The 26,762-nt window shown below is 39.1% G+C and overlaps 1 protein-coding gene across 2 annotated transcripts in view; it reads right to left on the reverse strand.

Annotated features, from left to right (window-relative positions):
- The window catches only part of OSBPL10 (oxysterol binding protein like 10), a 112,806-nt gene extending 86,433 nt beyond the window's left edge, over positions 1-26,373 (reverse strand). The window contains exon 1 of one of the 2 annotated variants that reach the window (XM_053984114.1): positions 25,918-26,373. In XM_053984114.1, coding sequence (XP_053840089.1) covers positions 25,918-26,207 — 290 coding nt within the window. In that variant the 5' untranslated portion in view covers positions 26,208-26,373. The remainder of the gene's footprint in view (positions 1-25,917) is intronic. The other variant, XM_053984121.1, reaches the window with a different exon arrangement.
- Between the last annotated feature and the right edge of the window lie 389 nt (positions 26,374-26,762).

Consider the following 26,762-nt stretch of genomic DNA (forward strand, 5'->3'; position numbering starts at 1 on the left):
TTTTCATTGTGTAATGCATTCCTAGCAATTTGAATACTCCACACATACTTCTTTCCCATTTAAGTCAGTTTTCTGGACCAGATTTTGTACAACTTCCAGTTTGAATCCATAATGTGACAGAGGTTTTTTATATAGACATTTGCAGATGGACAACTACAGTTCCAGTCAAATCTTCAACTTCTGACTCAATCTTCTGGAATAACCTCAACTCTTTTGGAAAGCAGCTTTATATTAATCATGTCCTTGGGTCATAAAGGTAGCCTGTGCTGGAGTCCATGCTTCATAGCTGGACTCTGTCTAATCCCAGGCTTTATGTTTAAAATTTGTATGGATGTCCAAATACTGCACACAAGCACAGACAAATCCTTCTGACTGAAGACAAAAATCTTCCAATTTTCCATAATTTCCAAAACAAAATTGTTTTCATTATATTATGACCTAACACAGCAAGTACTTCTAGATGGAGAGGGACGCTGGGTTGTTTCTACAGCAGGCTAGCTTTGTTTCACCTTTTTGGAGATTTTTTTCCCCCAGTTATTTGACTCACTGATGCATAGAGGAACTTTTCTTTCTAAAACACCACTTTAGGTCTTCTGCAGACATCTTTTCTCCTAAACCAATCTCACAATACATACTTTATGATCTGCTTTTTATTTTGCTTTAGCCATAAAATGCAAATTTTTTAAATAAAATACATTTATTTGAAACAGGACAGTATTCACTCAGACTTAAAAAAAAAACCCTGACAGGCAGCATCACCTTCCCTACCACACTGGAATAGTAACAATTCATGCATTTTCCCTTCTCAGACTGCTGAACTCATCATTCCAGACAATGTGACAAATACTATGCTCTACTCCATACTTCAGCACCAAATTAACTCAAGAACAGAAGCAACTCACAACAGAAGAATTTCACTGCCTTCTTCTTCAACCACTATTCTCAACATTTCTGAGTTTCCAAACATGTTTTCCTTTCAATCTATTCCAATCTCCCCCCCGTCACTGCCAGCACATTTTCTTCACTGATTCCCTAACCCTCTAAAGGAAGATTTTCAAGAATAAGAAATCAAACTATTCTGTAATCTTCTTCCTTTTTTTAGAAGTAGTTTTAAAATATATAAGAACTGTAGGATAGAAAGTAAATTACTGTGTCAAAAGCAAAATTTATGGCTCCACTAACTGAATAAGATGTCACACAGAAATGTTTCATTTTTAAGAAACTGTATCTTATTAGGACATCCTGAACACCACATTCATAAAGTTGCTTCTTTTTTTCCCTTTTTACCTCGATCCATAAAACTAATGGAATTACTCAAGCCAATATAGATAAAGCATAGCACACACACATTCAAGGACTTTATTATTAAAAATTATCTCCAAAGTTGTCATTTAAAAACTGATGATCAGGAGAACATGCTTACATTTCAGTCATTCTACCACCCTTTCTGCACTGAGGCTCCTCAATTTATCATTTTTTAACATAAGAAAGTGTAAGGATCACAGGACTCATTAAAAACTTTACTGACTTTGAGCATCTCTGTATGAAAACTGAATTTTTAGAACGGTAACTTTTCAGCATTACTGGAATTCAGTCAAAGATGAACTACAATTTGCTGGATACTTTTAGAGGTGTTCCACATCTAAAATGTGGTTAAAAAACAGAGGAAGTATCAGCCACAGCTAACAGATGACCAGCTTTTCTTTGCTGATCAGGCCCTTCATGATTTTAACATCTACAAAATTCTCACACAAATAAAATATTCAGAGAAATCTCCTTTCCTGTCTTGTCAAGTCTCAGCAGGCCCTCTTTATGAATCAGAATGTCACTTCTTTCTCAGTGAAGACACAATTGCTACTGACCAGCTCATCAGGTCAACCTCTGCTTACAATGCCAATTATTTTCAACTGTCTGAACTTCTCTGTAGTGACAAATGGATATATTGCCCAGATTTTACAGAAGAGGAGACTACAGTAAGGATAAACATTAAGAATTGCTTAGGGGTTGCTTTTTAGGAAAGAGGGAGGAAGAATAGGCCTAAAAATAATGCATCCATTTGTACCCATCCAGCTTTGAATTCACAGAGAATTGTAGAGAAGGTCATTCATCGTACTAATCTATGCTACAGTATAACATGGCCATGCTGAGTGGTAGCAATTGCAATTTAGGGGCAAACATAAACAAAAGGTACACAGTTGAGTTTGATACCATTAACAGCACCTACTGCTCACAGCCCATCACACTGGCTGGCCACCCAATGCTACTTTGTGTCATTTAGTAATCCTTTCCACATTTTCCTTGTTCCAAATTCACTACTACTTAACAATTAAGCGGACCGAAATTTTTGTATTGCAGGTCAAGAGAAAAGGGATATAACTGAGGGAATAAATGGGCTGCTGTAATTTTAATTCTAGAAATGTTATTACCCAGCTTGATTTAGGTCACAAATTAAAAACAGAGCTTCCAGGCAGGAAAATATGCTTTCCTTCATAAGAAAAACAATGAAGACCTAAAACAAAACAAGAACTGAGTACTTACATGTTACTTCTAATGATTCTGCATGTAATGAAAGGATGTTAGCCTTTAGAAAGACACAACTCTATGAGATTCTAAAACAAGATCAAGGAAACATACACAAGAAAATTAGCTGTACACACACCAACTTCATTCCCCATCTGAGGGGAAGGCAGTGCTCTGCATGACACAAAGCTCAGTAGCTAAATTGGTTCTCACTGAAACCAAGCCCACAAGAGTTGTTTGCAATCATCTGGACACCAAAAGGAATGAAGCTGTCTGGTTCATCTTCTTCCAGTCCCACCTTTCCACTTTATCCAGGAGCAAGGCTTTGCTCCTTTGAGAAAGTAAAATTACAGACACCTACTCTGCAGCCTGTATGGACAACTGCTTCTCTGCTCCAAGCCTATGTGCAGTATTGTTCTGTCCCAACCAGCAATAAAAATCCCACCAATAAACAAGGTAGCTATCAGAAATCAAGTGCTTCACTTTCTTCTGTTATCCCTAAATCTAGCTAAATTGGGCTTTACATTCAGATGTTTAGCTTTCACCTAGTCATCCTCAAGAAGATGCAAGGAAGTAGAATGCATGTAGCTAGTCAAGGAATATTCTAGTTGCAAAGTACCTTAAGAATACCCAGAGAAATTACTGTTAGAAGACCTTATTACCAAACTTGGTGAGAGTCAGTAAGTAAATGACAAAAAGTAATTTGCTCTCATTTTTGTAACAGATCACCTACCAAGAAAATCCAAATGCTAAAACACACAAAAAGCCCCCCAAACCTAAATACTGGGGGGAGGGGAACACACACACTAAAAATCAGAAAAAAAAAATCTGAGTTTCTTCCCCAAAATAAAGAGAAGAAATATATATATGTAATGAGACAATCAATTATACCTAGCTTGTGAAAGAAGCTTTTACACAGTAATATTTGTAAATCCCTCTAGTCACATGAGCAGTTATCGAAACTCTGCTGAGCAAACAACTGCATTACCACACAACTTTAAACACCTCCCAAAATTACACCAGCTATGGCAGGAATCTTATTGCCTATTCTTTTCTATAACACAAAACTCCACCAAAATTTGCAAGTGACACAGAAATATTCGACCTTGTGAAAAAACATGTCACTTTTTTGCTTGACACTTTCTGTTATAACGTTTCAAAGGATCTGACAGATTTGGCAAGTACACTTCACATCAGAAATCGCCTGGTGCAGAGCATCCATTCATCTTTCATTAAATACTTATAAAAAATACAGAATTAAATAAACAGCTTAGAAGTTGGCCTGACATACCAAAAAATACAATTCTCCAACTAACTAAATACCAAATCTGAAGGAAAGTAATCCAAAAGAAGGCAGCACTGAAGGCAGCCACTAGGAAGGCAGCTGCTCAGAGCACTAATGAGTCCAACAGTGACTAACACTACTATGTATTGTTCTTTCAACATTCTCTCCTTTAAGTAGGGATATGCACACACACAGAGAACACGCTTCCAATATAGCAATATATAAAGACAAATCAATAATGAAGTGATATTTGACCAAGGGCAGTATTTTAAGGAGATTTCTGTCTGCTACCTGTCACATCCTGCAGGAGACTTCACAGATTGACTAGAGAAGATGTGACCTTTGCTTGGTCTTTTTGCTACTTGCTATTACAACATCCACAAATGAATCAAATATATTCATTTGACAGCCTGGTTGTCATGAAATATAATGAGAGACTTGCAGCAAATTCAGTCACCTAATGTAATGCCCCCACAACACACAGTTTCAGAGCCTGGAATTTCTGGTTTTGTACCAGCATTACCATGCAACAGAGTTTAAAGAAAACTACATCCCACCGAATTGGTGAGTCAGCCAGGTCTAAATCACAGTTCTACCTCAAAATACTATCATCTGTAATCCAAATTCTCTACGATTTGCAGCTACTGAATTTTAGCAAACCCAAACACAAACACCCCTGAAAAAGGCTATTGAACAAAAAACTTATATTCAGTTGAAATATCTCCACAACCCTCTCCTTCACCTCAGCAACTAGAGCTTGCCCTCTGAACTACTTTACTAGCAGGTCATAAAATGTATGAAGGAAGCAATAAAGTCACACACCCTGTGTCTAATACAGAGTATCTTCCACTGGCCACATCCTAAGCTTTATTATCACTTCCCTCTTATGGTGCACCAGTGACAAATTGAACCCTTATTTGCAGAGGTGAAGTTGGTTTATGCTTCCCTGACTTGTACCTCCCAACTCTTCTCCTCTCTTCTCCAACAACTACTGTTATTGAATATTATGTCCCATTTAGGAAAAGCACCTTCAAACATCTGTAGATTTTTGGAGCTCTCTTTTGCTGCCAAGAATTACAGACCGTATACAGAAAAGCACTCAGCTATGAGAAAACCGGTATGACCCCGAGTTTTTATGCCAGACCCGACGTTAGTTAGGATTTCACCTGGAGATAAACTTTCAGGGACTGAAATATTAATGAAACAAACAACAAAGGCACAGGGAGTAACCCTGGACAACAGCACAAATGCTGACACTGAGAAGACAAGAACTGGATGACAAACCAGGAGACGGCCTAACACCTCCAGGCATGACTATCAGGCAAACTATTCAGGTAATAGACCACAAAACAGACAGCAAAGACTGCAAATAGAAGTAGCTCAAATTACAAGACTACTCTAGCTTCAATTAGAGCAGCTCTAGAGTAGTTCAGCTACTTTCAAGTACTGCTTTTTGCTCAATTTAACAATGAGAGTACAGAAATCAGGAGTATCATTCAAGTCTTAAGCCAATTACAGAGACAAAAGGAGTCTGTTATCTCAGCCCAAACTATTTGGCCTCAGCGTCTCCACGTTAAAAGCCAAGGAAATTATCTATGTAGGTAAACTCTAATGCCCCTCACAGGTGAATATAGTCCCATATTCAACAATAACAGTGTAGTGCTAAGTCAGGAATCTTCAGGGAGTTGCCCTGCACATAAATAAAAAGGAGTAAATGTCAATGCAAGCAAAATGGCCATTGGAGTTCTTTCAAATTCATTTTTACTGCTTACTGGAAACCAAGGCTGCTTTAAGACACAATGCAAAAATCTCAGAGGAAAGACATGCAACTCTACTAAAAATTCTATTCTAACAACTGCACTGTTTCATATATACTAATTATTGAACTAAATAGCTGAATAACTTAACTATCTTCACTATTACTTCTCTCTTCCCTCATTTTTTTTATTTTTGAACATGAAATATAAAGGTTTAGATAGGATTCATAAACCATCTCAATAAAAAGATGTCACCAACCTAAAAGTTTTCAATAGAAACATGTTGCTGAAAATTAATTAGAACAGTCACATGTCATGATTCATTAAGACAGAACATCAGTTTTACTACAACCACTCTGCTGCCAACAAGCAAGAAACAATCTAGAGAGGAAATGAAGTGGAGGGATGAAGGAACAGACAAGCAGAACAGTTTGGCAATGGCATGTGCCAAAAGATTCATTAAATCTACCTAAAACTAAATAAACAGAAGTCTGAAGAATCATTTGACACTGCAGTCTAAAAAAGCACTTTAATAACTAGACTTCCAACCACCATTCAGAGCAAAACACTCTTCTGCACTAGATTATATGTACATTAGGCTAATTATTAGGTTAGTGAAAATTGAGGGGTTTTGCTACTTCCCACCAATTTCAGAGATATTTAATTCTGTTCAAGTTACTGATATGGAATTCTAAAGAACGTGACACTCCCCTAGAAACTAAAACCCTTTCAAAAACTATATTTAATCTTATTGACATTTTATGTAATCTCCATGGATGACAACGAAGAAAATCAGCACAGCCATCCTCTTATCATTGCTTCCATTCTATGTGAACAATTCCATTCCAAAACTACTTTACTGAAGAAAATATGTGAAGTAGATTTGGTATTTTTCAACATACGATCAGTTAACTAAAATGAAGGGGGGGAAAGAAGGTTAAATTTAAGATATGAGTCCAACTTATATCTCCAAACTCCAATCACTTAATTTAGGCTAAAACATGTTTACACCACAGTCCACAGCAATGGTCCAAAAAAAACAGCAACTGTTCCCCCAAAATCTCAATGAAGTGTTACATCACATAATCGGGCAAAGTGAAAAAGGCAGCCCTTAAAAAGCACAAGTGAAATCTCTCTCTCCCTCCTCAAGGAAAAATTACTGGTGTGCTCTTTAAAAACCTAGTTCAGCTGAACTAGCCTCCCCTATTTGATGTCATGCAGAGCTCTGCTCTGTCACCTTCCCTGCTCTGTCCCCATCACTGTCCATTAGCAGCACGCAACCCAGCAACACATCCCAGTGCAGCACCAATCCAGGAATGAGAGCTGGATTCAGAATAATACAGCCATGTCAGTCTTTGGGTAGAAGGGGAACTTTGCAGAGTCATGCATGAAGCAGGGAAAGAAAAAAAAAAAAAAAAAAAAAAGAAAAAAAGAAAAGAAAAAAAGCCACCACAACAAAAACAATTCCTCTGCAACTACAAGTATTACATGGAAACCAATGGATTGTCAGTATTTTCAGCTGTAGGTCTGCGTGGCTACTTGACCCCAGGCCTTAATTTGGTACAGGCTGACTAAGAAGCCACAGGTCTCATGCCCTATGGTAAACCTGTGAGCTGTAAAGCTCCTGGCTCAGGTATAATTGAGTGAAGGTGCTTCAGGAAAAATATTTCTAAAGGTGGTTTCAAAACGCAAAAATGCAAGGAAGCAAAGTACATAACAAGATAACAGCTAAAATGAAGACACCCATCTGGTTTACACTATTGCCAAGCAGCCAACTACTTCACTGCATAAATATTCCTATCAGGATGGATCCAACTGGAGCTCTCCCTGAATTGCAACTGAACTGCCAGGCGACTCTCCCCTTGAGCAGGGATGCCTCTCGAGGTTTAAGATTCCTTACTTGACCAAGAGATCCTTCCTTACACAAAGCAGAAAGATCCCTTATGTGTGACAGATTCTTGGAGACAGAATGATAGCATGCTGAGTTAACTCTAATGAAACACTGCCAATCCACATAGCTGCTTAATATTATTATAGATATTGTACAGATAATTCCATTAGAGATCAATTTTTGTCCAAGTCTGAGACTAAGATTGGATCCAGCTCCACGTATTCTCCATAAGAAGTTAAGAAAGTGAGGGGGTTCTCTCTGAACGTTGTGACATAACGTGAGGGTCCTCCTTTCTCTTTGCATCTCTGGTCTACATGTGAATCATTCTAACTTGATTCTATTTCAACTTTCCTGTGTATATTTCTTCCATTCAGTAATTAATAAGGTGAACCTTGCCATCAAGCTTATTGAACCTTGTCAAACCACTGCTAAACCTTTTTTAATTCCATCAAATTCATTTACCTCTGTCAATTTATTATTTTGCCTCAGGAAAACATTGCTGTGTCTCTCTTTTGAATGAGGTGCATATTCTACTCATCCACAACAAGGTCACATGCATTTGTGATTGTACATAGCAGTCCTGACTTGTTGCCCCACTATCAACTTTCAACTACCCCAAACTCCTGGCAAGAAAGCTTTTACTCAATTATGTGCAACTACTTTCTCCCAGACTGAAAACACAGCCTGCCCCACAATAACAACTACTTCACTAATAAGAATCTTAGATAGTAAAAAAAAACTGATAGCAAGAACAATTTGCACCACTCAGCACCAGCAGTCCTGCCAAATTAATTTCCGCTGTGCTCACATTTTAAAATTAGAAAACGCCTTTTTTCAGGAGCCTCCTACATTACACTACATATGTTTCTGTCAAATCTCTTGTTGCATCTTACTGAATGACTGAGAAGAGTCATAGTGTCTGATCAGCTGGCAGGTAAGTACTTTCAAATAAAATTTGATGCCATTCTCAATACAAAAGCAATCAGTCTGTTCTGCAAAGGTCAAACTCACTACTAACTTTTTTAAAGCTTAATGATTTCTGCTGTCATTCCTATGGTTACAATCACGCTACTATTAAAAACAATTTGGGAATTTCTGATCTAGTCCACCCTCCCACACAAAAACAAGTCCTTTGTCATAACTGAAACAATGAACTTTTGAGCTATGAACAGCTATGAACCAACAGCTTCAAAAGGAAAGCTTAAGCTCTTCCCTTTTGAAATAAACTAGTATAGGGGAATTAAAGAAATTAGGCCTATAATGACAATATTATAGCAAAATCAAATTATTTAAAACATGCTGACAATGTCTCTGTTTATCAATGGCATAAAGCAGAATGAACTGCCTGGAAAAGATAAAACTATGGAACAATGAACTAACTTAATGAGACAAATAAAATATCTCTTGGAGTCTGCTTCTAAGTCAGCTTCAGATTTTTATAGTCTCTCAGGTCAAGCTTGTGCTCTCCCCTTCAGGTAAAGGTAAAAACCAGCATTAAATATAGCAAAACAGCAGGCTTTTTCTCCTGCTGTTACAGGAAGCAACATCAAGTTGTGAGATATCTATTAGACATGAAGTTTAATGGTTCTAGTAACAGCTGAAACCCCAAATCTTACTTTTAGTGCCTGAACATTTAGGCTACATTTCAAACTTTTTCATGAAACTCCACAATCATAATAACAAAATGCTACAGGGAGATTTGGAAGAAGGAACGTTGTTATAGCATAACCATTTCCTCAACTAGCAGATATAAACAATATGTTTTCCTTCAGTTACCAGAAGTCCACAGTTTTAAAAAACAGAAGCCAGTAAAATTACTCAACCACACTAAGTTCTCTTCAGTAATGACCTAGAATTTATTTCCATGTCTTTTCTGCAAGTGTAGTTTAAAGACTTCTTCCATCTAGCTTTTTTCCTTGTCCCTAATTATGATTAAAAAATCAATAGTGTATTAAGTACTTCTGTACTTCTCCACTTGTCAGTAGCCTCTTTTTAGTTTATCAAATGTTATCAACTGTTTGCAAACAGCCTTAATAATTGACGTTGCTCCTTAGTTGATAGTTTCTCTTACCTGACACCACAAATAGACAACATATGATTTATTTCCACTTCTTCCTTCCCCAAAAAAATAACTCCTCTTGCTCACTGTGTCTGAGACATCCAGATTACAGTTAGAATTGCTCAAGCAAAAAAAGGGTAGGGTAAAGAGGGTAGGGTAAAAAAAAGAGGGTAGGGAAAAGTCCAAAAAGAAACATCCCAACTGAAAATTTGAACTACAGAGAGATAGTTTTTTGAAATGGCTGTTAAAAAAAAAAAAAAAAAAGTTACTATTTCTCCAAAAAAAAAAAAAAAATTGTAAAGCAGCATTCATTCACTTTATGGAGCACAAACTGTTAAGTCTCTTTCCTAACAGAGATTTGACATTTGAAGGTCACTCCTGCTCTACAGTGCTCTTTGGTACCCTACTACCTGCCCTCACCACACCCCCTCAGTACTCACACTGGTCCTGCACTGCAGCATTTGACAAGGTAACCTTCTCTGCTTTTCATTTCATTTTGAGCACTGAGAAGCAGACAGCATGATAAAAGAACAGTTAAAAAAAAAAACTGTAAAAAAAACCACAAAAAACCAAAAAAACACAAACAAACACACACAAAAAAACTCACAAATTACTTGGATTAAAAACTTCTCAATAACACACTAAAACACCAGCAATAATTTAAGGCATATTCTTAAACTCCTCTAAGAGTAAACCTCATGCTTGCTGTTAGAACTGCAATAGCCAGCTCACCTACTATGCAGACTCTGAAAGAATGAAAAAGCAGGTAACAATACACAAAAAAGAATTTCAGGAAAAAATTCGATAGCAGGGATTTCAAGAAGCTGATCATTTTCCTGTGAAGGGAAATACAAAAGGTAGATTCATTTTTTACTTCAGCAGTATAAACATGACAATTCAACTCTCTGTTGGCACATGTCTACAGAAATGAGGTGCAAGGGGAGTGCATTAACCAACTCACAAGTGTAAAATACTCCTTCAAACAGAAGAGATCCATCCAAGAATCCAAGTACCTAACAGAAGATTACACCACCAACAAACCAAAAATGTAAGCACAAAACAAATGGAGGCAATACATAAATAAAAAGCCAGAGCAGAAATAGTTTTCACATTTCCAGAACCAAGTTTGTTTCATAATTCTTTTAATTTTCTGTTAAAAAGCAGGCAATTCAGCATTCTAATAATGAAATCCAGTTGAGGAAGTTATTCAATGAAAGTTAAAACTCAACATGAGAGCTCAGAGTAGGTATTTTCAGTCTCTCGGATATCTGCTCCTGATGTCCTGACACCATCTCAAGTAAAAAATATCTGTGAGAAACTACACTATATTTTTGCCTATACCAGCTGCTTTCTCTATTACTAGTGACAGTTCCACTAAGCTTTCCAGCTCCCTCAGTTGAGACACCTATTTCCACCTCTTGTGCTCAATCTGTTCAAGTGCCACTTTTGAAAAAAAAAAAAAAAATTAACCTCAAGGGGAATAAAACCGACAAAAAGCATCATGTCGTTAGCCATTTCTCTGGAACCTGAGGTCACAGCTCATCTACCTCTAATTTTTAGCACCTGTAATATGTTCATATCTGATCTCCTTACTTTCAAATGTTTTCTTCTCCTCAGTCCACCTCCTATAGCACTACTCCCCCCTACATTTGCTGTCAGGGTATCAAAAAGCAAGATCAAATAAATGGGAAAGAGAGAGATCCTTAGAACATGGAAAGAAGGACAGGCAGACTAGTATCATTTATCTGATCCTGCAGAAAAACTCAATATTGCACTGCCAACCTGTTTGTTCAGCTCAAGGAGCAAGACTACAGCTGGCAGCTGATCAGTTCTTCTCCTCAAGGCTTTAATTCCTCCATTGAAAAACTAGCATAGTGAAAAGATAAGAACCTAAGTGATGAGCAGCTGTAAGCTGCTCCAGTCTGCTTAGACATTCCAGCTATTTTCTGCAGCTCATCCCTCAATGCAGGGACTCCCACTAGAAACCCTGTGCCCAGGGAGCAGCCACCTAAGCCTCCCACAAGTTTTCACAGTCATCTCACCCCTCTACAAAAGGTCAAAGCACAGGGAGACACTTCCAATTCTTCTCCCTCACAGACAGGAGCACAGTGTGCTACAGGAAACCCTGAGATACATCTGAATGATCTGCCAGCCTTTTGGTTCACAGCACAGCAAAATTACAGTATCTGTCACAGGATTTCCTTTGGCCAACAGCATTTAAAGCACTGGATGAAGCAAGCCGTGCCATGCCTGCCACCTATCCTTTGGGCCCAGGGGCTGTGAATGAGCTCAGTACAGCTGAAAGCTCTCACCAGTGAGCTCAGAGGTGCAGATGAACCCCAGGCCATGAAGTGCTGAGTGCACCAAGGCAGCGCTGAGGGCAGCCAGCACAAACCACCACGGCAGAACACTCCTGAGCATCGGGGGATGCGGGATTCACCTGCCCACACCCCCTAAGCAGCACGGGGCACGCCAGGACATAAAGGCTGGGAAAGCACTGGATTACCAGAAAGCTGCAGAAGCAAACTAGCAGTTTGAGTCCCTGACCCCCAGCAAGGACAGAGCAACTGAACATGGCTGTCACAACCCACAGGTCATCAACTGCTCACTGCAATCCATTCCCACATTTGTGAGCTCTGCTTTAAGATACTGGCTGTTCTCACAGCTTCTTATGACTATCAAGTCTAAATTAGTATCTTAATTAGAAAAGAAGGATAAGAGTTCCAGTGCATTTCCCAGCATAATTACATTTTCACTAGGGGGAAAACTAGCAGTCCTGTTAGCAAGATATTTAATAACAGAAGAAAAACAAGGAATTAGAAGTTTCTGGTGTTCCAGTCTCTGGCTGTGTTTTTCTCATCCAGGAGCAAAGAGACCCAGCTAGACAGAACTACTCCCAGATCAGGTGTTCCAGCTCTCACTTTGGGGGAAAATTATCAATTTTCCCCTAACCAGTGCAATGTTGGAGGAGAAGAGATAATTCTGAAATAAGCCTCAATAGCATGTTTGGATTAAAGTGGCCTCCCAGAGAGAAACAGAGAGAAAAGAAGAAATAGAAAAGAAAAATATGAACTACACATTTTATCAGCAGCCTCCAGATCCCTTTTACTATCTCCCTGATGATGACTTCACTAGGCATAGTAAACTGCATTCCATACTGGGTGTGGAACAATTGCAGATATACTGTATGATGCCGGGTAAGTATTAAATGTGGACACAGACTTAAGTGGACAGGACTTGCATCAGCATCAATTATAACTGTAGTTTTTACAAACAGAATATGGAATTACAGAAATGCCTTAGGATGCTCAAAATAGCTTGAAGAAATAAAAGAGAACAGAGGTACTGGCAATAGAAGCGTAGACAGGGAAGTACAGCATGATTACACAGTTAATTTTTTTAAAAATTTAATTTTACATAGTGATCTACAAAAGGAAGTAACTATGAATAAAGATTGCCATATTATGTAAGATTATTTTTCTTTTTTTTCTCAGTACATGTTATGTTAAGGACTGGTAAGCATTTCATTTGTGCTTTTAAAATGGCAGAAAAGTTTTCAAATATATTCAAGACTACTCCTAGTTTGTTTTTAGATCTATTAGATTTCAAGTTGACATTTTTCCATATTCAGAAGCTCCTTTGTTGAAGTCAACTTTTTAACAAGAACCCGTCAAAGAAAGATACTGACCATACTGCATTACAATAATGCAATCCAATGAGGTTCTAAGCATAACCACATCCTATCGATGGATATTATTGCATAAATTTTCAATTAGCTGCCTTGAGTCAGCAGAGTTCTACTGAGGTTGTATCACAGTTCACTGACTTCTTTGCCAGACCTTCAGAGTTCATCCTTGTTTTGCAATGCCCTGTCCTCAGCAAGAATCATTGCCAGGAGATAGAAACTCTTCACTGTTACTTTCTAGTCTGTAGCTAAAAACATCAAGGAATAAAAGACCTCAAGAAATAATAACCTTCCTGTAAACTGAAAAATTAATGTTTAGATTTGAAAATCATCTTGTATGCAATCAATGAGAGTCATTTTTAGACGTCGCCATTACACCAAGAAAAGAAAAACAATATATATTTATAATCTAGTAATCATTTAATGAGGAAATTTGTGGTCAGAGATCCAGCCTCTCTTACTCTAACCTCAGGAATGTTAAGCATCACATCTGATGTTTCAAATTTTTGTGAAGTACCTGTGGTGTCTTCAGATGAAAGATAAAAACTTTAAAAAACTTTGGATTCTTTAAGAAGACACTATCACACCAAAATATGGTGTTAAAAGTTTAAACAATAGAACAATTGTGCTACAAACCAGTTTTAGTATTTTATTTTTGAGTAATGCACTGCAATACTGACAAAAACGTCCAAGTTTTTTTTTTTTTCCCTTTACCATTTCTAACAAAAAAGAGAAATAGTTTGAAACACCTTTTATCAGAAGTGTGCTTATCCTCAGCAATCTAGGTCACCAGATTTATAATGCCTATACAAAGCTTCTGTATTCAAGAATCTTGCTTTCTGATACCTGCCTCACATTCATTTAGCTATTTTTGGCTTGTGGACATATCTACATTACTCATGTAATTTATGTGGAAGATACTCATAGTAATAAGATCTGATTACCACCAGCAAAAGGAAAACAAAAAATTTAAAGGTCATTTCCAAGAGAAAAAGATACATATATGATGCCAGGAGACACCAGTCCTCAAGCCAATTCTTCATTCCTCCATTCCACTCTGTACTTCTTATATTTAATTGAGGGTATATTCTTTATAGCTGTTCTAGATATAAAGTATTATGATATATTCTAAGTGAATACATGAAATACTAGATATTTTCTAGCAGGCAAACTCCTTCTGAACACATCGATTTCAACAATAATTTTTGTGCAAGTTGATGGAATAAAACATCTAGTTTTAAATTTGTTCTGTGGTTTTTTACTGCAATGGTTATATGAGCTGTTATTTTCACTTTCAAAATGCAGATAATTTATTATCTAGATTCTCAAACTTGAAACGCATGAATGTTGGCATTTCCCCCAACTGTAAGTTTCATTTACAATATTATTTCACTGGCAAAACCTGTTGGACAAGAAATATTCATTTCACTGCCATACACAAGGGGCTGAGAACTCACCTATGTTATACTAATGCCATTTTTGTGAACTGCATATTCTTCTTATATATAGGGAGATAAACACACAGAAGAAAAAAAAGAAGCAAAAGGCAAGTTAAGGTCTTACTTTGGCAATTTCTCAAGTTCCCAATTTTATGTCTTCCCTTCTGTTCATTCTTCCTAGTATTTGAAATTTTCTTTTTATCCACAGTCTAAAAAGTTCCCAGTTGGGAAGAATGAACATATCCAATGAAGTATTTTCTTTACACATCATATGGAAGAAAATATGATATACAAAGAATCTTGACAAGATCAGCATGCTAGTTTCCTTCCAGCTCTTCTGCACCTAGCTTGTTCAAACAAAGTTTTGCAGAAACCAGACCTTTCTTACATCATCTCAGAATAGCTGGAACTTTTCAACTTTCTGTGCCAATACTTCACAATCCAATAGTTTTTTCCCTTGCCTTTACTTTTACGACTAATATTTCATTGACTGAAATGAGAAGTTTAAGTTTCTATGTTTGGTCTTTATCCTGTCATCTGATATGCAGCAATCTTTAACAAGTATCTTGTCAACACTGTCTCTTTGACAGATATGTATAGAGTCCACAGAACCCGTAAGAGGGTGGTTTCAACAACATGTTGCAAGATATGCAGAGCATTAGCCTTGATCCTTCTGAAAAAAAGAGTATTTAGATTGGTGAGCAAACATAACTTCTGAAGACCTTTGTACATTTGGCTGCTGCTTTGTACACACATACATATATTTTTTCTAGAAATACTCTTCTACAAAAATCCAGATCATTAGTGTTCCAATCAAAAATGAAAAAACAATACTTACAACCTTTAGCAAGAAAATAGTTTAATCATCACAGATGCTTGAATTCCCATATAAACAATACTGTGTTTAAAAGGGCAAAGGTAAGTCTGGCACGTTAATATATATCCAGACAGATACTGTCACTAGCTTCCTCTGACTGCTATTCACATCAGTCCTCTACTTACCTGAAATTAGCTCTGCTACAGAAGATGGCAAAGGGAAGAAAGCAAAACCAGAAAAATCCTCACTGCACATTCTGCAATTTAAAAAACACTACTTTACTCACTACTTCTTGTGTGCCATTCTTAATGGCAGTGTTAAAATGCATAAATAAGAGCAAATTCTCTCACTTGGGTTTTCAAGACTTCATTCTGAATTCATGTTACACAACTTCCAGACTTTCTTTCTAAAGAAGTAAAGGTCTAGCCTTGTGCTGTCCTCAGTTGAGCATCTACTTCCGCCTCACCCCTGTTTCTTCCCTTACACAGAATCACAGAATGGTTTGGGTCGGAAGGGACATTAAAGATCACCCAGTTCCAACCCTCCTGCCATGGGCAGGGACACCTTTCACTACAGCATGTTGTTCAAAGCCCCATCCAACTTGGTCTTGAACACTTCCAGGGATGGAGCATCCACAGCTTCTCTGGGTAACCTGTGCCAGTGCTTTGTCAGTCTCACAGTAAAGAATTTCTTCCCAACATCTCATCTAATCCTACTCTATTTCATTGTGAAACTATTCCCTCTCATCCTGTCACTACAGTGTGCTTTGCCTTCATCAGTCCATCCTCCAAACGCTTTAACTCCTTTTCTAAAACTCTCCAGCCATTCTACTCTTTTCTTTCCTCCCTTTTCTATTGTCAAGCCATCCCTTCCTTCTACTTGCATAATAAAAATAGGATGAATTTTGATACACTAACACAATGTAAAACAAAGCTCACTAAGCTGGTAAGGTAAAACAGGAAAAAAGCAGAGAAGCAAAGAAAGTAGAGACAAAAACCACATTACACTTTATGATGTGGAAGGCAAACCTTTCAGCTAAAAAACAACCAAAATAAAAACACCAAAACTAAATGAAGCACCCTGCCAAAAATGCCAAATGCTTGATGCTTGCAGCAGTAAATAACCTGTTTTGCTCCTCCACTGTGCTACTTTGGGCTGGAATAAAGTTAATTTGTCTACACCTTGGTACCTTTTTCATGATTAAGTTCATTGTTTTCCTCCTATCACCATGATAAAAGCACTACACAGAAACTTGACACAACTACAAACAATGGCAACAGACAAGAAATTGGCCTTTTCCTCTCTTCTTCCCTCCTCTTTTTTTTTTTTCATTTCATAAATTCAAGCAGATAAATAGCAGAATGCCTGGTCTTGCCTGTATTTGCTTAAACAAGTCACCTTTTACTAGGAAGATTTTCTCCATATTCCAAAGCTGGAAAAACACACACACCTTTCTCCAGCTGAGGTTAAACACACTACTCTGACTGCAGTGTGCAGATTTTCTCACAGTGTGTGTGCCCTACCTCAATGAAAGATGTAGCAACCAACATAGCTGTAAGTGGAGTGCAGTTCACAATTCTGTATGTAAGGTAAATACTGAAGTTTTATCAACTCACAGCCCCACCTTATGTACTTCCTGTCTCACCACTACTTTTGACTGTTCTCCAAGTCCATTCTCAAGCAAATCAAAAAAATATCAACTTATTTTATAAAAAATTTTGTAAACCTGATTAAAGGTACACTATATAAGGCACCGGCCTTAACCCTGGAATAGACAACCCCTGAATGGCTGTGCAGTTGAAAAAAGCCATTTTCTCAGTCACTGAGAAATATGTACTTGATACATCAACTTATAGTAGTAACTTACTCAAAAGCACAATAAAAATGGCAATTTAGGGATTTCAACTTAGAACCATCCAACTCACAGACTAAGATCTTTTAAGTCAAGTACCTCTTCAGGCACCTACAAATGCTGATAGCCAACAGCAACCACATTTAGCCTGCAGGAAGGTCCTAAACAAGCACCAAGCATTTAGCAATTAGTACTACACATCAGTCTATCCCTGTCTTTTATTTTGAAGACTCATACTCCAAATTTCACTGCAATTTTAACAAAAAAAAACATCACCAACAAAATTGCTAGGTTACACCACGCATACAGTGAATGACAAAAAAAGGTTAAGGTTCATCAATACTTGATGCATCCAGCTCCTCTTCATCAAAAACAATGGGCAAGCACCCAAACCACAGAAAATTACACATTAAATGCACTGAAAAACAGTTAAAAGATGGAGCTAGCCTCAAAATACAACTAAGTGAGGTTATTTGAGTGAATGTATTTCTAATAGGGTATTCTGGCAATCAGTACTTGGCTTTGGAGTGCTTAGCAATGACCTACATGGAAGGAAAAATTTCCATAAAGATTGCTGATGATATGAAAATAGGCTATCATCAGCCAACATCATGCTTTCCAATACTGTCAAAATAAAATTACACATCTAGTGACAAAAAAGTCATAATTACAAGATACAGGATTCACCTGGAAAAGAAATTACTCATAAAAAATCAGGGTAAGGAAAACCTACTGATTATTTTGGTCAAATAATTCTTCCAACTACTAATAACTTTCCTCAACTATACTTTAAAATGATTGTCTTCCTAAACAAATAATTAACTGCTATTTCCCCCCCCCCCCCCCAAAAACCAGGGCCTGCATGCACCATGAGAAAGCCCAAGAAAAATCACTGGGGATATGCCAAAACATGCTAACTGTGGAGAGAGCAGTCTGCAGGTTGACAGCTACCACAGCAACCCTTCCCAACACCTTCCCAGACAAAAAAAAAAAAAAAAGGTAGTGAAGTGCTACCCTTCATTTTGACAGTTCTGGCACTCACTTGGGTAGTACTATACCATATGTTCCTGGATCAAGTAGTATACTGGATGCCAGGAGAAAATGGCATAACAAGCACCAGGATATAGCAGCTTAAGTAAATAGAAAATAACAAGAGTGTGGGTATGGAGATACCTATCTGGAGAACCCAAGCAACACCAAAGAACATGAGGTCTCAGTGTTGCCTGTGATCAGACTAACAATTAAACTTAGGAGGCAAAACTAACAACCTAATTTTTAAAAAAATAACCAACAAAGACCTGGTTGGTCTTTCAGCTTTTTAAGCAGGCAATATATATTGAGTTGGAGCAAACAGAGTACATTATCCTTGTATTGTATGCAACTACAACTAAATGTGTACACAGTTCTGGTGTCCCATTTAAATAAAAACTTTGAAACACTGAATAACCATCAGGACTATCATAAATTACTAAAGTTGCTGGGAGAGCTGACTTGCAGTACGAAAACTCCATTGATACTCCAAACACAGATAAAAGATAACCACTTAGCCTGCCCAAAAATAACAAACGTAGAGCCCAAATGTGATACAAGGTATGTTCAGTCCAGCATCATGAGATTCACTGAAGAGTTAAAGGCTGATACGCACTAAGTACAACAGGCAGTTTTTAAGTAGTGATTAACTCTGAGCAAATTGTTCCCATGGCTATGGTGAAGAATCCTCTACCACCAGAAGATAAATCCTCAGATCAATATCCAAAGAGAAACACAAGTCTAGACACAACAGAAAACATGGCAAATACTACGGCTTGTGCTATACAACTGAGTAGTTAAGAATCTCCACCCTTCAGCTTTAAATTACCTACAAATTAAATGCCATCTTGGAAAGTGAAGTGCAGCAGCATTTAGACAGAATTTACAGCAACATTTTTATATGCAACAGTTAAGTACTAATCAAACTCTGTCTCTCTGGATTACGTTCGGAAAAGTAATCAAACATCTCAGGAAGAAATCAACAAAAGCCTCCAAGATCTAAAGCACAATGTCGAGATACTTGTAAATACAGTTGCATTAGTTTATTATATGGAAACAAACTGCATTTCTCAATGAACCAAATTCACTACTTTTTTCCATCATTCATTAAAATACATATTTAACAAATATAGTTGTACATTAAATAGCCATCATTATGGCAATTTTTAGCAACCTTTTCACTTAGAAAGTTCAGTCTTTTAAATATATCATAAAGAACAAAAAGTATTAGGTGAAGCTAAAGACCAAATAGATTCTTACTGAACAATTGGTTTTAAATATAAAATGACTAGGGAAAACTTTTGAATACTTACATACTCATAAAATTATTCCAGGCACATTACTTAGTTTAACAACCTACTGTCACTTCTCCTACGTTAACAAAATCCATATTCATAAATTGGTGGGGCTTTTTAAATGAGCCAGCAAGTGCATGTGCGCTCCCTCTAACCAAACTTATCATTGCCTTGCTAAGCACAGAAATCCCCACTGAAAAAGCTAGCAGCAAAATGAGCCAGTAATAACAAAACCCAGAGAAGGGCAAGTGCCTGTTTCAGTGCTAGTGCCAACTGCCACTTCTCTGCACTGCCTGAGAGCTAAGTGTGACATCTGGGTGAAAGGAAGACCACACTCTATTTTGACTGTCACTTCATTCCCTCTGGTACAAGACTGCTGCTCAGCTCTGAAGAGCACTCACAAATCCCAAATATACAGCCTGAGTGAAAATGCCCGAGTCTCATCTGTTTCAAACAGATTTTTCCTACATTATCATCAAGCATCTTCTGCATTAGGTTATTATCCATTATATGAATTTATCCTCTGCATAGGCATAAGCAGCCCCAACACCATGTGACACAAGCAGCTGAGGAACAAAGAGCTTGGGTTACCTGCCTGGGGACAAGAGAAATGTCCATAGCAGTTCTCCAACCAGAATCCACACCCCCACAATGCAAACCAATTCCTTAACCACAAGATATTCCTTTTCAATTTAAGCCTGAGGTTCAAAGTTGTCTTCTTCCAAATGTTCCCTGCAAGCACTACTGAAGGGCAGAGAATGATGGATTTCTCAGCCTCTCTCTTACCTTGTTAAAATTCTTTCTCTGACTTTGCTGTTTGAAACACCTTCTCCATTCTCCCAACAGAGATGGTTGAGGCAACAGAAAAAGCTATTCAAACTGATCAACCAGCCTGCCATTAAACCAGTTAGGTTTAATCAGCCACTAACTAAACAAAGAGAAGGTACACCTTAACTTAAATTTTCCTACAAAGAAACTAGGGATATACATTTTAAAACATTGATTTATTTCTTTTTACTTTCATTTGGTTTTTTTTTTAAGTGAACATTAATTATACTTCAGAGGGAAAAGTTTCAACAGCAAAAAGTGAAGGAAGGAGAAGAAGAAAAAAAAAAGCTTACACTTCAATGTGATTATTTTTGCTACATAGATTTTAGGATTAAGAAAACAGATTAGTGCCTTAATCCAAAACAGAATTTACTAATAACTGACTTTTTGGCATTTTAAATTCCAAGTTTATTAAAGATTAATGACATATATCTTGATTTAAATAAGGTAAAATATGCAGCTACTGAGTGTTTAGCACAGGAAACATCATTTGCTCCAGAGAACTAAAATAAGTTGGATTTAAGTAGATTTCTTCCTTTTCACATTGCCTCCCTACTACAAATAGAGCCTAGAAGTGAAGGGATAACACAGTTTCCAGTAAAATCTATTTTGCAAGTAAAATCTTTAACAGAATGTTAGCACTATAGTATAAAATCACCTTGAAATTTTGAGGTTTACACAATTCCTAACAAATTATAAGCAAGGCTCCAAAATTCAAGCAGGAGATGTAGAACAACAGAAGAAACAGAATATATTGTATATCTCCAGCTCCTTAAAAAGGAGTCTCCCTGTTCACAGACTCTGCAAGTAAATCCTGGAGGGTGTTACAACACTACACAAAGCCCTGGACAGACACACCACAGAATCACACCAAGATGAAAAAATACACAGTGGAGGAGCTGGTGTTAATCTAACTCCAGTAAGAACACAAAAAATTCCCATTTCAGCAAACTTCGCAAACATTGAATTAAGCGTGTGGCTATTTTCTCCTTCTCAGATACTCTCTTACTGTTAGGCTATTAATATGGCTAATATGGCTTATTAGGAGTGTGGCTTATTTTTATACTAAAAAAACTCAGTTTATTTCTCTAGGACAGATTTCCCCCTCAGCAGCTATACAGGTATACCATAGTCATATAGTTTGTTCAGTAACTATATACTGTTTTTTTATACTGGAAAAATGCCCCAGTTCATTGCTCAAACAAATTGACTTGTACCATTGAAGAATACTATATATAATATTATCTATAGTATATACTACACTGAAGAATACTAAGAATACTAGCAAGTACTAGAGGTGCTAACTACCCCAAAACACTACAAGCAGATGTGTCAATCACAAAATTCTGTGAAAGACTAGTTAGCTGATTCAGAAAGAGGGAGAGGGAGGTTATTACTGTGTTTGAAGATACCTTTGTCAATTCTTCTAGGTCACAATCTGTTTCTCCAGAACATATATATATAAATTTAAAAAAAAAAAAAAAAAGTTACACACAGATTTTTGTGCTACAGCAGAATACACTGTTGACACATTTTGTCAGCATACATAGAAAACTCTCCTGTAACAGCTGCAGTCAGAGCAGCACAAGTTCTGGGAGCCAGTGAAATCAGCTGCTGAAGTGGCATTAAAATCTGATGGCTACCTGCTGCTTGGGACCCTGATAATAAGAAAGGGTCTTTCTGTTGTGGCAGGAGTCAGACTGCAACTGCTCTGTGCAACTACACAAGAAATGAGATTACATCACAGCATTGGAGAGCCTGATAAAGATCCTGAGTGCAAAAAAATCCCCAGAATGCCCCAAAGTACACTTCTTGTTGACCTACAGGGAATGCAGCTAATCCCCAAAAGAAGTCTGGTGGTGCCCAAGCACAAGAAGTGAGGTATGATTCATGCAGGCTGGTAACACAATACATTTCCCAACTGAGAGAGGAAACAGGAGTAGGCCAAAATAATGTTTAAAAAAACACTTGGGCTACAGAACAACTTACACAGAGCAGTTTAGCTCAGAAAAACAACAATATCCATCAGCTATGGCTCCATTTATTGTTGTTACAAACACAGATTTAAGTCCCAGCTCAAATGCAGGACTTTATACATACTTGCAGGATAAAACCCTACAAGTGTAAGTACTAAGTATTTTCAGGAAAAAAGCAGAGAGGGGGATGCAGACACCGTGAATTTCCTATTACCTTGAGCAAACGGGAGTTTTAAGATTTTTTACGACATTTTGCCAGTCTAATCAAAAGACAGGATAGTTACGTCACACGCAATAAGTATTTCAATAACTTCAAATTAATTAATGGAAAATAGGTCTTGCATGACACGACACTACAGAGACATATTTGTCCATCAAATCCACATAATTCCTGCTTAAAATACAAGCTCTACCTTCCCATACACATGTAACAAGTAAATCCCAATAGAAATTATTTGTAACAGTACTTCAATTGAGAACACAATTACTTGTAATTTCATAGAAAAGACAGCCAGATGTCGTACTGTCTCAGACCAGACACAAGTGATCTTATGTCAAAGAGTCTGTTTCAGATTAAGCTCCACTCTCTGTATCCATACCAGAATAAATCCACAGAAAGTTACAGACTCAAGTGGAGACACTGCAAATGCCCAGGCCCCTTGACACTTTTCTCACACAACAAACTACCTTGAAAGAAGAAACAACCCTTTCCTTCTGCTTGCCATAAAGCTGAGGAATCACCTCACTCATTTCCAGATCAGGTTGTTCCTGATCTGCTAGAGCAGAACAAATGGATTTCTTCAGTAACAAACAACAAACATGTGGAAATTCTCAAAATAAGAAGTAATGCAGCTATCCAGATTGACTGATTTTGAGGCCTTCAATTACTTCAGTTAATGCTTATAAATGAAGTGTTATGCCTCAGTAATCATATTCAGTTCCCTCATCCAAAATCAGACTATCTTGCATATGCCTGCTAAAGGAACATTTATTCAGAAGTGACACTACTTTATTATAATTCAAATTACAGTAATTGCTTCAGACTTGTAAAGGCTACTCTGCACACTAAGTGTTGGATAATCTAGGAAAGCCTTTCAACTTCAATACCACACAGCAAGAGTTAACATTAACTACATTTAAATTATTTAGGCTAATGGATAAGGAGCTTTAAAGAAGAACATTCCAAATCCATGATAAGTGAACTCTATCAGTTTTCGCTTTATTTTTCCATTTTATTTATATTCACGCCATCTGGGTGTATTGATCATGCAGCTGAACAATCTTGTGTTTTTTCAAATGAAGTAAATGCAAAACTAATTTGTCTGCTAACAAATATGCTGCAAGTGCCAGCTACAAAGTCACTTACAGACTGTTACAGAATGAGCTCCAATTCACAGTAAACACATTCCATAACAAATATCCAGAAGGCCAAATGGACAACCATGCTCAAACCTATGGATCACTACTCATTTATTGAGCATTATATAATAAGATCAACTTCTGTGAGCCTCAAGTTTCAATTGATCTGTTTAGAACTTGTATCAGATTCCACATCCCAAACCACAGCCACATGCATCAAAAGAACTGAGTAGGTAAGCAAACTAAAAAAGTTACTTATCCTAAAAAACTACCTCATGAGAAACCACTTGCTCAAAAAGCCAGACATACAGAAAGTAAAAATGGCAATTGACAAAGCACAATAAAGCACTATTAAAAATGACTGCTGAAAGTAAACCAACATTAATTTCCAAGTGCTGTGGTAGAACTGTTTAAGTGACATTTGTCTTTTTTCCATCATGTTTTCAGGTAAAATTTCTTGGACATGCACAGATTAAGCACTCTATTTCCAGCTGTTAGCCTTATCAAAGATTTAATGTTTCCAAATACAAAAAACAGGTAGCTTTAGACCCAAAGATTTATAAGCAATTACCTCTCTTTTGCAGTTTCAGATTACAACCCTTAAAAACACACATAGTAAAAGAAGCCACTGTCTCCATAAAAAGAGATGGAGGTGTAAGGGGAAAAAAAGGGGGTGAGGGGCCTTTTAATTCTTAATCATGGATTTCAGTCCTACATTTTAGGTATCCAAATGTGTTTGTTTCTTAAACAAAACTACAGGAGGACTACATAAACCAAGAACTAGATGAAAGTCTAATGTGCATTTAGAACAGAACTACAGTAACCAAATGACAGCAAAAGGGCCCTCTCCATGTCTCTGCTGGAGCAGTCAAGCTTAATGGAGATGTGTGTCTCCAGTTCATACTAAACTTGTAATTTATAGCTGGTACACCTATGCATGGCCTCCAGTGTATGGAATTAGACCAGCTCCTGAAGTTCTCCAGGAAGTACTGCTACAGTAGTCCTAGCACTGATTTAGCCACACACGATTCAGCACCAGAGCATCCCTGGCACTTATGCAACTCTGTCACTTATAAATGCTTTAAATTTACTGTCAGAACATCAAGATCCCAGCCATTCCCATGTACTTATTGCTTGTGATCACCTAATGTAAATTAACAGCAGGTTTTAGTCTTTTTGTTTGTTTTCTTAAAGGTCTGTAAAGAGCTTTATAACTAGTCCTGTGCTTATTCTCTCTTATAGCATCTTCTTCTCTTTAAAATCACTACAATATTGCTTTATATTGAGAAGTTGTGTTTTGGACACACAGCTTTGTCCATCCATTAAGACAACAAAGTTGAGTAACAAAAAGTAAAAAATAACAGGATATCTCTTTTGCTTTCAACAGATCCCAACACAGCTCTATTAACTCCAAAGTCTGGCTCCAACTCCATAAAAATTTTGCACTGCAACTAGACCAAAACTGGACCTTCCTCGGGACTTCCACAGATGCAAGTCAGCCTGTCCACACCCAACAAATTGCAGGACCTGGGCCTGTCACCATATCAGCATAAATTAGGGCTTGTCAAACAGGTAGGACATAGCAACAGAAATTATTTTATTGAACACAAAGGCAACTGTTTCCTCTGTCCCACCTCAGAGCTAAAAAAAAAGAATAGTAATAATCACAAGCATTATATTTTTCCCCATTTATTTTCGGAGGCTCTCAGTTTTTCATTCTTTAGTTATCCAAGCTAACTTCATAAGAGACGAAAACTAACGTGATCGAAAAAGGAGCTTAAAAGCGGAGCCCTGTCATGCAGGGACAGCAGCATGTGCAGCCTCAGCCCTCCCCTGCCCCCGCCCGCACCTGCGGCGGCCGCGCCGGGGGACACCGCTCCGACCCTGCGCCGGGCCACCTCCCCGCCCGCCCTTATGCCAAACTCGGCTGGGAAAATAAACAAGTCAAACAAAAGGAAGGAGAGCGGGCACAGAGGGGAACGGAGCCCGGCCTCGGGACGCGGCGGCCAGGGAAGGTTGGGGTCGGCTCGGGCGGCAGCGCCGGTTGCCCGGGCACCATCTTGGGGGCTGCCGGGGGCGAGGACGCGGCCCCGCAGCGCCGCCGGGGGCCGGCCCGGCGCTTTACCTGCTCTGCCAGCCCTGCAGGAGGTTGGTGTATTTGCTGAGCGTCCCTTCCAGCACCGGCTCCCGCCGCCTGCCGCCGCCGGGCGCCTGCGCGCCCCCCGGGCTGGCCGCCGCCGAGCCGGGGCTGCTGCCGCCGCCCCCGCCGCCATCCAGCCTGCCCGCGGCCGCCGCCCGGCCCGGGAGCCCGCGGCTGGCGGAAGACGACGAGGGGGACGAACCCGCCGACGTGGGGCGGCTGCTGCTGCGGCTGCTGCTGTTGCTGCCGCCGCCTTCGCCCGCCGCTTTCTCCATGGAGCCCCGCGGCGGCGGCTGCCCGCCCGCTCCGGCCCCGGCTGCCGCCCGTGCCCGGCAAAGCCCTGACTCACAGGCGGCGCGGAGAGGGGCGGCGCCCGGGGGAGAAGGGGCTGGGCCGCGGCGGGCGAGTGAACCGCCGCGCCGCCTCCTCCTCGCCAGGCGTTGCGGGGAGCGGGGCGGCGGTCGGTGCCCCGCGGCCCCGCGGGGTCCCGCCTGCCGCCCCCCCGGGCGCCCCGCCCGCCCGAGCCAGGGGCAGGGCGCTGCTGCGGCGGGGGCCGCGCAGGGGCGGGGGCCGCACACGCACACGCGGAGGCACAGGGCGAACGGGGAGAGGCACAGCACGCACACCGACTGCATGGTGCCCGCGGCCGGCACACACACGCACACGCCGTGCGACACGGGGAGTGACCCCGAAGGACGCGGTGCCCGGGCGTGGGGCAGGCGTGCAGACCCACGCGTGTGGCGGGGGCAGAGCGCACACTGAGACCGCCTCCGGTCCCGGCGGCTGCACCGCGCCCCCCGTGACGCGCCCGCCACATGACAGGCACTCAC

Source organism: Vidua macroura, chromosome 1 (assembly GCF_024509145.1).
Source record: "Vidua macroura isolate BioBank_ID:100142 chromosome 1, ASM2450914v1, whole genome shotgun sequence".
NCBI classification, from domain to species: domain Eukaryota; kingdom Metazoa; phylum Chordata; class Aves; order Passeriformes; family Viduidae; genus Vidua; species Vidua macroura.